Source organism: Macrotis lagotis, chromosome 3, assembly GCF_037893015.1.
Source record: "Macrotis lagotis isolate mMagLag1 chromosome 3, bilby.v1.9.chrom.fasta, whole genome shotgun sequence".
NCBI classification, from domain to species: Eukaryota; Metazoa; Chordata; class Mammalia; order Peramelemorphia; family Peramelidae; genus Macrotis; species Macrotis lagotis.
In genome coordinates this window covers 291,159,478-291,172,249 of record NC_133660.1, presented here as the reverse complement: position 1 = coordinate 291,172,249, position 12,772 = coordinate 291,159,478, and the positions used below count along the sequence as shown (strand labels likewise).

Below are 12,772 nucleotides of genomic sequence, written 5' to 3'. Positions count from 1 at the left end.
GAAGAGAGGTTACCAACAGGTGGAGGTAGGGGAAAACCTAAAATTGTCAGTGTGGAACAAAGAGAAATACAATTTGCCCACCTTAACCAGTGAGCCATGGATAATGAATAAAGGTTGCACCTCTACTAGAATTAGAAGCCAGGAAGGGTTTTGTCATCTAAGGGTAGCCCAGGTTTCATTAATATCTAATGGTTAGAAAGAATGGTAGAATTTTATACTAGCTGTATGACCTTGGACAAGTCACTTAAACTCATTCCCTTGCAAATACAAGAGAGACAGAGAGTCATACAGACAGACACAGAGACAGAGAGACAGACAGAAAGGCAGAGAGATAGAGATATTTTCTGACATTACTTTACTTTCATAGGGTGAGGGGAAGGAGTGAGGAAAAATGTGGAAGCTCAAAGGCTTACAAAAATTGGATGCTGAAAGCTATCTTTGCATTTAATTGGGAAAAAAATAAAATAAAATTCAAAAAAAAAGATGGATAGAGCAAACAATCTGGGATAAAGAAAAGTTTCTTGCCTAAGGCATTCCAGAAAGCACAAAGGAAGGAGTGGGTGATGTTTGTTTAAAATCTGGGGGTGGGTGATAGAGGTGGAGAGGGGTTTGGAAGATGATTTATATAGATTATGTGAAGAACATGACCAGGGAGAATATTCATCATTGCTGGAGAGCACCATGCTTCCAAAAAAAGGACATGGCTATTGCACAAGTGCAAGATGGTCAGATAGGGTCAAAGAGTTGGCCCTGCTTCACTACTTCCCTTTCAACAAAAGAGTGATAGAGAGTGTAGTAGATGGAGTACAAGCCTTCACACCACGTGAAGACAGGCACATTCATCAATTGTACTATTCCCCTTCCCTCAAAGGACGGATGTGGCAGGTCTGAAATCAAAGAGTAATTTGAAGAGGAAATGGGGGCGAGGGCTTTATACCAGAAATTCTCCATGTGACATTTGGGACATCGGCCCGGCAGCAGGAAGTGGAAACTATCTTGTGCCAATGAAGATGGTAGTCTTTCTTTTGGGATAGGGAGATGTTCTTTGGGAAAGATGGCAGACTCTGTGCCATTTTTTTCTCAAGGAACAAAACACATTTCACCCAGAAGGAGATGGATGGCACAAGGTCAATGATCACAGGAATTCATGGTCCCTCATCACTTGAGATGACCAACCAAGAGGTAGAAGCAGAAAGAGATAAATGCTCTAAACAGGAGGGAGTCTACCTACCAAACCCTCATCAAATTAGTGTTTATTGTCAGAGTTTTGGGCACATATATTGTTTTTACAGAGATGTTTCTATGTCACCTCCCCCATTAATCGATGAGCTTCTTGAGAGTAGAGACTGGGGTTTTTTCCCCTTTGCTTTGGAACAGTGTTTGGAACACAAGAGACATTAAATGAATGTCAAATAGACCAATGCACTAATGTAAAATGAGGGGATTAGTTCACATAATTTCTTTTATATCTTAAATCCTGCAAATCTTAAAGGTAGAATTGTGGACATTAAAACATATGAATGGGAGAAATATTTGGAAATGCTGGGAATTTTTTCCTTACTCATAAAGTCAACTTTGTCTCTTCATATAGTTGACCTTAGGCTCAGAGAACTGACCTGCCAGAGAAATGTTTGCTTCCAATGTTTGATTGAGGAGAGGGTTCTGAATGAAACAAGAAACATTCATTGCAGAATCTGGGGACACAATGATTGATGTTTCAACAGAGAATAGCCCATCCTCATTCTTCTTTATCATAGTGTCTTGTGCCAATAAATTTTCCTGGTTTTTCCTCCAGTACACTTCAGGTTCTGGGTACCACCCAGTAGATACACACACCAGCTGAAGCATTTTGTTTTCATCCCCCTTCAAGTATATGTGAGAAGCAGAACCTTTGTCTAGGAAAGGAAAACAACACAAAAGGAAGATTATTTTCTAGTAACCAAGAGAATTTTTATCCATTTCATTCCTCCTTATTTTATTTAATATTATTCCTGAGAAAGCATCAGAGGAGAATAACACACAGTATGTCTCTGTGCCTAAGATGACAATATATATTTCCAATTCTATTCCAGCTTAGAAAGGCAAAGATAAAAATAAAATAGTTCCTGACCTCAAGGAGGTTTTATTCTACTGGGGTTATGGGAAGGAGTAAGAATTTCATGGAAATGAAGAGAATGAAAGCAATAGATTAAAAAAACTAACTAATATGTTAGATGCAATGACTTCATTATAAAAAGCTCTTGGCAGGATTAACCAATGGCATAATTCTGAAATGAAAGAATATAGTAATAATGGGAAAGTCCTACATTGGATTCCTTTTAAAATTCATCTATATCAGGGCAGTTAGGTGGTGCAGTGGATAGAGCACTGGCCCTGGAGTCAGGAGGACCTAAGTTCAAATCCGACCTCAGACACTTAATAATTGCCTAGCTGTGTGACCTTAGCCAAGTCACTTAACCCCACTGCCTTAAATAAAATTTTTTTAAAAATCATCTATATTGATACATGATGAAAGAGATACAACTTGAGAATTTGGAGGGAAGTGGGATTTTGTGGACTAATTTGAGTTGATCATTAAGTTGATCAAAAATGTTAATGACCCATTCGGTGGCACAATGAGTAAGGACCTGGGCCTGGAGTCATGAAGACACATTTTCCTGATGTCAAATCTGACCTCAAACACATACTAACTATATGCTACTGGATAAGTCATTTAACACTGCCTCCATTTTTTAACTTTGTATGTAAAATGAACTGGAGAAGGAAATGCGAAACCACTCCATAGTTTTACTCTGTTGTATTTAAGAACACCCCAAATGGTGTTGCTAAGACTTAAATACAACAGAAATGATGAAACAACCAAGACAAGTGATGGATAGCCTCTCTATTCTCATGGTTTTTTTTGCCATCACAAAAAAGAAGTGCAATAAATATTTTTCCTACAAATAGGTCCTTTTTTCTTTTTTCTAGATGTCTTCAGAAATTTGTCTTGTTGTATTAAAGGGTATTCATAGTTTGATAGCCCTTTGAGTATAGTTGCAAACTGCTCTCTAAAATGGTTGGATTAATGTCCCCATTTTCCCATATTCTCTCCAACATTTATCATTTCCCTTTTCTGCCATATTAGTTAATCTGATAGGTTTGAGGTGGTACCTCAAATTTGTTTTAATTTGCTTCTCTTTAATTTTAATATATATAATTAAGGATAGCTTTGATTTCATATTCTGAAAATTCTGAAAAGTCATATTCTGACTGCCTTCATGTCTTTAAAGAATTATCTATTCGGGAATAACTTGTATTCTGATAAATTTGACTGTTGATTATTGAGAATTGTCCATTATCAGAGACATGTGTAGTAAAAAAAAAATTCCCCAGATTTCTACTTTTCTTCCACTCTTGGTTGCATTGATGTGTTTCTGCAAAACCTACCTAATTTAATTTAATCAAAAAATTATCCATTTTACTTCCCATGGTTTTCTTTGCCTCTTGTTTAATTCTAAATCTCTGACAAGTAAACTATTCCATGGTCCCCTAGTTTGCTTTTGGTATTGCCTTTCATGTCTCAATCATGTACCTTTTTGACCTTATCTTGGTATACAATGTGAGTTTTGTTCTGTTCCTAGTGTCTTCCATACTGTTTTCAAGTTTTTACCACAATTTAATAGTTCTGATTTTATCATTCTCATATTTCCCAATTTTCCCTCTGTCTCTCTTATTTGATTTTTAAGTGTACTTGTGCATTTTTTTAATTTCTTAACTCTTCTAGAAATTATGGGGTTTGGGTACAATCTGGATTTTTCTTTGAGGTTTTGCTTGTAGATGTTTTTACTTTTCAGTATAATTGCTTTTAAAGGTCAGGTTCTTTTTAGTTTGTTGTTTGTTCATTTTCAGTCAGTTTCTTGACTTTAAACTTCATATTAGAATTGGGCACTGGTAGGTTGAGTGAGCGATCATATTCCCAAGTTTGGGGCTTTTTCACTCTACAGTTTTCACAGTTAAGTCTAATGCCTATTAGTCTTTGGTGTTTCCAAAGAGGAATGACCCAGGGAGAAGTGTGGCCACCACTCTCCTGATCTGCACTCTGATCCTTACACATGTAGAGTCTCTTTTCTAGTGACCAAAACTCCTCTCCACAGGAACCGTGACTAGGAATTATGGTCCCATTTCCCTTAGAACTACATGTGGTTCTCCCTCCCTAGAACTGAGATCCTAGAATGAGGATTTCTGCTTCCACAATTGTGGCCACAGGTTTCTCCTCTCTGCCTGATCACTGCAACTCAGAACCGAATAATAGAAAATGGAGTTCTGAAATGGTGCCTTTACCTTTATCCAGCAGCAATTACAAGGTTCCCCTAGAATCCCTTTCTGCCCAGATGTCCACTACCCTTACCATCTCTAGATGGTGAGGATCTGATCTTTTTGCTGGTTGGGCTGTTGCTACCAGCACCACCTCCAAGGGTCACCTCCATGACCCTTCCAAGACTATGGTGCTACAGACATCAACTTATGACCTCCTAAGTTGTCCTGGGCAGGAAAAATATTTTATCCCAACCTTTTGTTGGTCATGCAATGTTAGAATTGGATTTGACACATTGTTCAAAAGTTGTTTAGAAGAGATCATTCCCTTTATTCTCTTTTCTTGGCTTTGCCTCCTCTATCACATTCAGAAGAGACTTTAACAAATGGATGTTCAAGGTAAAGTGACAAGGCATGGGACATCACACCTTGGGAAAATGGATTGAAGGAGCAAGAGAAGTCAGAGTAAGAAGGTGTTGATCTTCGAGTTATCATGTGGAAGAGAAATTAGCCTTGTTCTAAGAAGTGGTGAGAAGTAGAAACAGTGAATGGAAGATAAAAAAGGAAAAATGCAGAAATTTGTTCTTTTAATAAGAGCTGTCCAAATGTTGGATAGGTAATTGATCAAATTTCATTAGAAAGTTTCCACAAAAGAGGGGGAAAGGCTCCTTTTTTAGAGATAATATAGAGAGGATTCCTATTCAGGCTAGGGTTATACTAGATGACATTTAAGGTCCCTACTAACTATGAATCTTTCATGATTCTACCCATTGATTCTACACACAGGTACACATAGCTTAAGTCCAAGAGCTCTTTCAATTTTGTCTTTATGAGTGCTTAAAATGCTTCTCTTAATTTAAATCATATTTAATTGGTCAGCATATACTACTATGTGCACAACTACTTCCTAAAGCTAAAGTCTTATTCCAGTGACTGCTGGGTCTCATAATCTCGCTATAATTTTACCCTTCCTCTGCCTCTGGTGACTTCTCCAAAGATGTTCTTTGCCTGTGTTCCTGAATCAGGTTTAATCACCCCAGTTACAGTTATCAGTCTCTATACTGAACCATTCATCACTTTCCTGACCCTTGAATATCATCTTTAGATTAGTCTATTTGGTCTCAAAATATATTAGTATGTTAATATATTAGTCTATTAGTCTCAAAGCTCCAACAGCCTGCCTCATACCAGGAAAGCATTAGACCTAAGCCTTCTTCCCTGTGTCTAGTTTTACCCCTCTAGCATGATGCTTAGTGATGCATGTGTTCCCCTTAGGCAAGTATCATCATCAGGTCCTCTACCTAGAGTTATTCCTCAGGGGATCAATGCATCTACATCACACTCACCTGCCACATACACTTGAAATTCATTTTCAGTATTATAGTGCCTACTTTCAAAGTAACACCGGTACTTCCCCACATCAGAGGGACGGATGTTATGGAGCTTCAAGGTCACGATCCCATCGTAAATTTCCTCTCTAATAAATTCTGTCCGTCCTTGATAGTCTTGATGCTGATCTTTCACATAATCGCTCTCATATTTATAGTGATGAACAATACGGGAGTTGGTTTGACCATGAAACCATATCACCTCCATATACTTTGCACTCTCCTCGGAAGAGATGGAGCATTGGAATATAGCCTCTCTGCCCACCAAGGCGATGATGGGTTCTTCTGGTCCCTTCACAGTGAATGTCTCTGGAGAACAGAGAAAGATTCAGGGGTAAATCCAAAGCGAATACAAGAATGGGGTTGAAATGAAAGCCTCATCATGTGATCATATGTCAACTCATAAATTTTTAAAACTGGAAAAGACATGTAGACATTATGCCATCCAATCTGCTGTTTGATCAATCAGAAACTAATCATCAAAAGGAAACTCAAAAACTCCCCCCAAATGGAGTCAAAACCCCTATCTTATACAGCAATCACCTTCACATTATTTCTAAGAAGTAACCATCTATTCACTGGTTGGACACCCCAGAAATGGCGAACTTACCTCCTCAGTTTTCTCATTTAAGAAATCTATAAAGATTCGGTGGACCAAGTTAGATAGGATGATAAAGGATGGCCTCTGTGTCTAGGGCCAAGAAGATAAAAATTTTCAAATTAAACATTCTTACAATTAAAGCTTCGACCACTAAGAGATTTCTCCTTACTCCAGGCTCTTCAAAGATTTTAATTATCCTTATACATAACCAAAACAGCCACCAGAGAAGGGGAAGGGAGTTTATAATGAAAAATCTTGATATTTTTAAAAACCTTATAGTAAATACTATAATAAGTTAAAAATGAATCCTTGACTACAATATTAAAGGTCAACAAAAATAGGGAAAGATGAATAAATAAATATGACTAGGAAGTAAATTCTTTTTAAAAATTTTATTTAAGACAGTGGAGTTAATTGACTTTCCCAAGGTCACACAGCTAGGTAATTATTAAGTGCCTGAGGTCAAATTTGAACTCAAGTCCTCCTGACTCCAGGATTGGTGCTCTATGCCCTTCACCACCTAGCTTACCCTTAGGAAGTATGTTCTTAATGGTAACAGAGATTCCTAAAGGGAAAAAAATGATATGTAATAGAAGGTGGTACCAAGAATAAATCACTGGACAAAAAATACCAAGAAGACTTGAATTCAAATCTTTTGTTTGACACTTACAAACTGTATGACCCTAGGCAAGATATTTAATCTGTCTGTTTCAGGTTCATCTACAAAAAAAGTAATAGATAATAATAGAACCTATCTTCCAAGGTGGTTGAAAAGGAAAAAATGAGATCATATTTGTAAAACTCTTTTCAAATAATCTAAGTCTGTTAAATCATTTATATTACATAACCTCAAAAAGATTTTCCATGAAAAAAATCTATAAAGTGAAGAAGAAAAAAGGAAACTGATCCCCTGGGGGAAAAATATTTACAGCAAATGTCTCTAATTCAGATCTGACATTCAAAATATGTAATGAATCCACAAATATACAAGATCAAAACCCAGGTCCCAGGGGTTTAGTGTTTGAGAAACCAAAATGAACTTAGGGTACAGGTGGGCTTAAAGCTGAAGACACAGAAATATGGATCAATAAAGAGAGGGTTTAACTATAAGAAAAGGAAGCAGCTTAAGTTGAAAAGAGTTTTCAAATCAAACCTGAGAATATGACCAAAGTTAGTTTAAGGAAAGTTGGAAAACAGGTAAGAATTTGTGAAAAGAACAACAAATTCTACCTGTGAGTTTTTGTCTTTAAAATTTGCTGCACTCTAAAAGGATTATTTATTATTTTTCCTAGTCTTAATAAGGTTTTTTTTTTTAAGAATTTATGGAAAAACCAAAGGACCATTGTAATAGTTTAAACCTGATAAGGCAAGCTACCTAACTAAATAATTGCTTCCACCTTGTGGCTATGAACTATGATAGCAGGTTGTTCTTTTGAGAGATCAAAGTTGAATCAGGAAAGAGAAACAAACCTCACCAACAATCTCACCATATATTCAAACTCATTATTTCAGAGTATGTAGGTAGTCAGTTCTTTGAAGAAAACTATTGTTTCATTACATTGAAGACTTTGAAGGGAAGAATAAAAAATAATTGACTTTTAAAATTTAAATTCTACAAGATTAAAACAAAATGACCAGAAGATTAAACAATGTTTCTATTAACAAATATTTAACTAAGAACCTACAATTGATGCCTATTAATTAGAAATAGGTTGGGGTGGCTAGGTGGCATAGTGGATAGAGCACCTGCCCTGGAGTCAGGAGGACCTGAGTTCAAATCCGGCCTCAGACACTTAATAATTACCTAACTGTGTGGCCTTGGGCAAGCCATTTAACCCCATTTGCCTTGCAAAAAAAACCTAAAAAAAAAAAAAAAAGAAATAGCTGAATATATGATGGCATATGAATATAATAGAATGTGATTATACTAAAAAAAATGACAAATCTGATGGATACAGAGAAGTATAGAAATAAATACATGAAGGGGAAGTTAGTTGTTGTAGTGGATAGAGCACCGGCCCTGGAGTCAGAAGTACCTGAGTTTAAATCCAGCTTCAGACACTTAATAATTACCTAGCTGTGTGGCCTTGGGCAAGTCACTTAATGCCATTTCCTTAAATAAATAAAAATTTTAAAAAAACCTACATGATGAAGAATAAAGCAAGCAAAGGTTAGATAATAATATACACAGAATGCAACAGAGCTCAAGAAAAAAGAATTGCCATAAAGTAGTGAATGTTGGAAAATTACAAAGGATAAACATGGTTCCAAAGAAGAGATAGAAAAAGCAATTCTTCCCTTGCCTTTCCAGAGATGGGAAGTCCACAATTAGGAAACAATGTACATATTTTCAGGTTCTTTCAGTTTATCAATAAGTTTTACCAATATTTTTCCATTTTTTTTCTTTAAAAGCATTTTTAACATGGGATTGTACTCTGGGAAGGAGAGAAAAAGAGGTACTAGGATGCATAAAAAAAGATAATTAGACAATATAAACTAAAATACTTCATTATAATTTTCAAAAAGGTTACTATGGGTGTCTGGATAGAGAAAGCTCAAAATTTATATTAGAGAGAATCCTTATCCTAAATGAATTTATAATCTAGTGGATGGAGAGACACAAAAACACATAATTATGCTACAAAATTATTCTAACATAGGATAAATTTATAATGATTGTCATTAATCCTGTTAATCTGTCAAAACCACTCTAAAGACTGTAACCTTTAAAAAAAACCATTATCTTATTATGTCATTTTGCTATCTCTTATACTTTATGTTTCTTTTTTAAGGATATGATTTCTCTTTCATCATATTCAACTTAGATCAATGCATACTATGGAAACAATGTAAAGACTAACAGACTGCCTTCTGCAGGGGTGGGGAGGGAGGGAAGCAAGATTGGGGGGACAATTATAAAATTCATAATTTATTTTTAAGCAAATAAAAGCCTTTCAATGTGAGCTTTCTCTTTTTCTCGTTTCATCTCACAACCACTTGATATAATCTTAGAGTCTCTCTCTTTTTGCTTTAGTCTCTGAGGAAGACATGACCATTCTCCTTGCCCAAACCAACCTTTTCCCAAGTATCCAAAAACTCAATCCCTCTCATCTTTTCTAGTAAATTTCTCCCAATTTCATCATTCTGAACTTTAAATTTATATCTCCCCTTATCTACAGGTTAGGCCTCTACAAATATACTAAAGTATCCCTGATCGTTAAGAACTTTTATGTGAACCTGTCATATTCTGTGAAACTTACCCTCTTTGTCCTATATGTATCAACCAAGTTCCTTAAAAAAGCTATAAATACTTAGTATCTCCACTTCCTTTCTCTCTCTCCTTCCAATTTCCCCCAACTCTGCTGAACTCCCTCCAAAATTACAAAAGACCTTTTCATTGACAAATCTCATGACTTCTACCTAATTTTCATTCTGCACCATTTGACACTTTTATCTACCCTCACTTTCTGGGTTTTCAAATCTTCTTTGATCATTCTGATGGTTGTTTCTCAGTTTTCTTGGCTAGATTATCATGAAATTTAATATCCATTAACTATGCTTGTTCTCCAAGGTTGTTTTGTGCCTTCTCTTTTCTTTGTTTACTCTCTCACTTTGATCTCAGTAATGCCAATAGATTCAATTGTCTTCATTCAGATCATACCCATTTAAATATATGCAATTCCAGACTAACATAGCAAAGTGACTATTGTGGATTTTAAGCTAGTCATACAACAGCAACTTCAATCTCAACCTGTCCAAAAACTGAACCATCTTTCTTCTCAAAACCCATCCCTCTTCCAAGCGTTCTTATTATTGTTAAAGGGTTCTATATGGTCCTCAGTACCATTTCTGACTTTCCTCTCTCATCCGCCTAGCTAATTTCTAAATTTTGTTTCAGTAACCACAAGATGTCCTGCATATGTCCCTTTCTCTTTACCTAGTCATCACCCTAGTTCAAGAGCTCGTTATCTGAACTCCCACAATAATCTCTTAGTTCTCTTTCTGCCCAAAATATCTTCCATTTTCAGTCCATCCATCACTAAGTTGCCAAAGTAAATTTTAAAGAGGAAAATTTCAGGGAATAGGAGACCAAGGATTAAAAGATAGTGAAGGAGAGTGATTCTAATAGGTTGGTAGAATGGGTAGGTTTGTATAGGGAATGTGGCATCATAGAGCAGATGTGAAGAAAAAAAGATTGGGGTGGCTAGGTGGCGCAGTGAATAGAGCACCAGCCCAGGAGTCAGGAGGACCTGAGTTCAAATCTGTCCTCAGACACTTAATAATTACCTTAACTGCGTGGCCTTGGGCAAGCCACTTAACCCTATTGCCTTGCAAAGATATATATATATATATATATATATATATATATATATATATATATATATATATATATATATAATAAAGATTATGGTGGATCATGAGGGAGGACCATGACTTTACTTAGAGATACTATGTTGGGATGATCAGCAGAAATTAGGAGATATTGTCGGGTGCAGAGTATACTGTGGAACCTTCACCAAAAGGGAAAGAAGAGACACCCCAAAGAGACAGAGAGACTTGGAATGTTCATTAGCACAAAGTTTCTGAACTTTCTCAATCTAGTTCTCTTTAGGGAATGCTCACCTTTGATTACTTAGGTGCTCTATTTGCAGGGAGTTGTAGGAACAGCAACACAAGAAGTTCACACCTTCATTACATGGTGATTTCTGGAAACATCAAAACCCCAAAGGCCACAAAATCTCCATGAATAGTCTAATTTCAGGAACAGAGACTTTGCAAAGTCACTCTCCCACAACATGGATCCACCTTTATAACCCCCACTTACATCACATCTCCACCTGTGGACATGGTGAGGGAACACATACAGATATGGCTATGCTATAAAGAAAACTCATTTTTAAAAAAAGTCTTTGAAGAAACTTACAGTAAAAAGAGAGAAGCAAGTTTTGATGACAAGTTTTTCCCCTTATAAGGCTATGATTTGAGATCATTCGGAACTGGATTGAGAGGTTAAAGGGGAGAAATCAGAGTTCTGTGATCCCAGTCCCAGCACCCATGAAAATGAAATGAATGAGAGAGACCAAGGAGTGAAAGCAGGGAAACATAGCTTCGAGATTCCATTGTCAGAGGCGCCTTTATACAGGACAGCTAAAATTGGAGTCTCCGTTGGCAAGGTGAATTTACCCAATTCCCCCCCCCCCATCAAATGACTTGAAACATCCCACCACACCAAAACAGAGAGGCAGAGAAGATGCAGAGAAAAAAAGAATGTGTCAGAGAGGTCCAAAGGCAAGAAAATCCCTCTTAGAAGGAGGAGAGAAGGGGCTCAAAAACCAGGTCTCACTTACCTGAGAGGAGGAGCCAGGGGAGCTGGAAAAGGAAAATAAGCACCACTTCTCTAGGAAGGAGAGACATTATCTCTAGGCTAGGGTTGGCAGTCAGTGGCCTCCACTGCAAGCTGGAATCCCAACTTTGCCAGTTGCTGCCAGTGGAAGTGCTGCACCAATCACTGTATCACCAAACTTGTTTTATCAGGAATGAAAGTGACTCTGGAGCTCTGACATTTCTTCCTGCTTTTAATCTTCCATCTTCTCCTCTGTCTCTGACAACACGTCCACATGAAGGGATGCCACCTCAATAAGGAGCTGCCCGGGCTGGCTGGCTGGCTACCCATAGAGCCACTCTCAGGGCTGGGAAGTCCTGTTTCCTGCATCTGTCCTCGGGCTCCAAGGGAAACGAAAGTGAAACTGTTCTGCTGGCTGTGTCTGAGATCTTAATTATAATTGCCGTAGTTCCCCTAATAGACTGGACTGAGGGGGAAAGCCAAGTGGTGCAGTGAGTAGAGCCCTGGTAGGAAGACCTGAGATCAAACCTGATCTGAAACACTGGCCACTTCTGTGACCCTGGGACAAGTCATTGTGTTTCTCTCCTCCTCAGTTTCCTCAAATGCAAAATGTGGACAATAATAGCACCTACCTGCCCAGATTGTTTGTTATAAAGGGCTCCAGAATACTTAGTCCAGAGTGATGAAAATGGTTTTTATTAAGCTATCTTAACAAAATGGCACAGCTCTCTCATGATGGGAGAGAGGGACAGGGAAATTCCAACATAAAAGCTCTTTTATGCACTTTGAAAGACATTGTTCCTGCCCCATCATGCCAATCATACACTAGGGTCACCACATCTAAAGGATACATTGGTTACTACTATACATTTCCCCACCCTGCTCATTATACTAATGAGCAAGAGGAGATCAAGTCTCTAGGTTAAGTTAAAAGCAGGTGGGGCAATCTCATCAGTTTCAGATCAGATTTGAGGTCATCTGTCCTTAAAGCAACCATATAGGCAGTCTTTGTAATGTAAATTTATAATCTTGGAGCAGCTGGGTGGTGCAGTGGATGAGAGCACCAGCCCTGGAGTCAGGAGGACTGGAGTTCAAATATGGCTTCAGACACTTAACAATTACTTAGTGGTGTGAACTTCCACA

At 37.4% G+C, this 12,772-nt stretch overlaps 1 protein-coding gene across 2 annotated transcripts in view; it reads right to left on the bottom strand.

Moving 5' to 3' along the window:
- The window catches only part of LOC141519001 (butyrophilin-like protein 9), a 28,744-nt gene extending 16,714 nt beyond the window's left edge, over positions 1 to 12,030 (bottom strand). The window contains exons 1-4 of one of the 2 annotated variants that reach the window (XM_074231435.1): positions 11,634 to 12,030; positions 10,909 to 10,991; positions 5,643 to 5,993; positions 1,617 to 1,895 (exon numbers count right to left, since the gene is read on the bottom strand). In XM_074231435.1, the coding sequence (XP_074087536.1) occupies positions 1,617 to 1,895; positions 5,643 to 5,892 (529 nt within the window). In that variant the 5' untranslated portion in view covers positions 5,893 to 5,993; positions 10,909 to 10,991; positions 11,634 to 12,030. The remainder of the gene's footprint in view (positions 1 to 1,616; positions 1,896 to 5,642; positions 5,994 to 10,908; positions 10,992 to 11,633) is intronic. The other variant, XM_074231434.1, reaches the window with a different exon arrangement.
- Between the last annotated feature and the right edge of the window lie 742 nt (positions 12,031 to 12,772).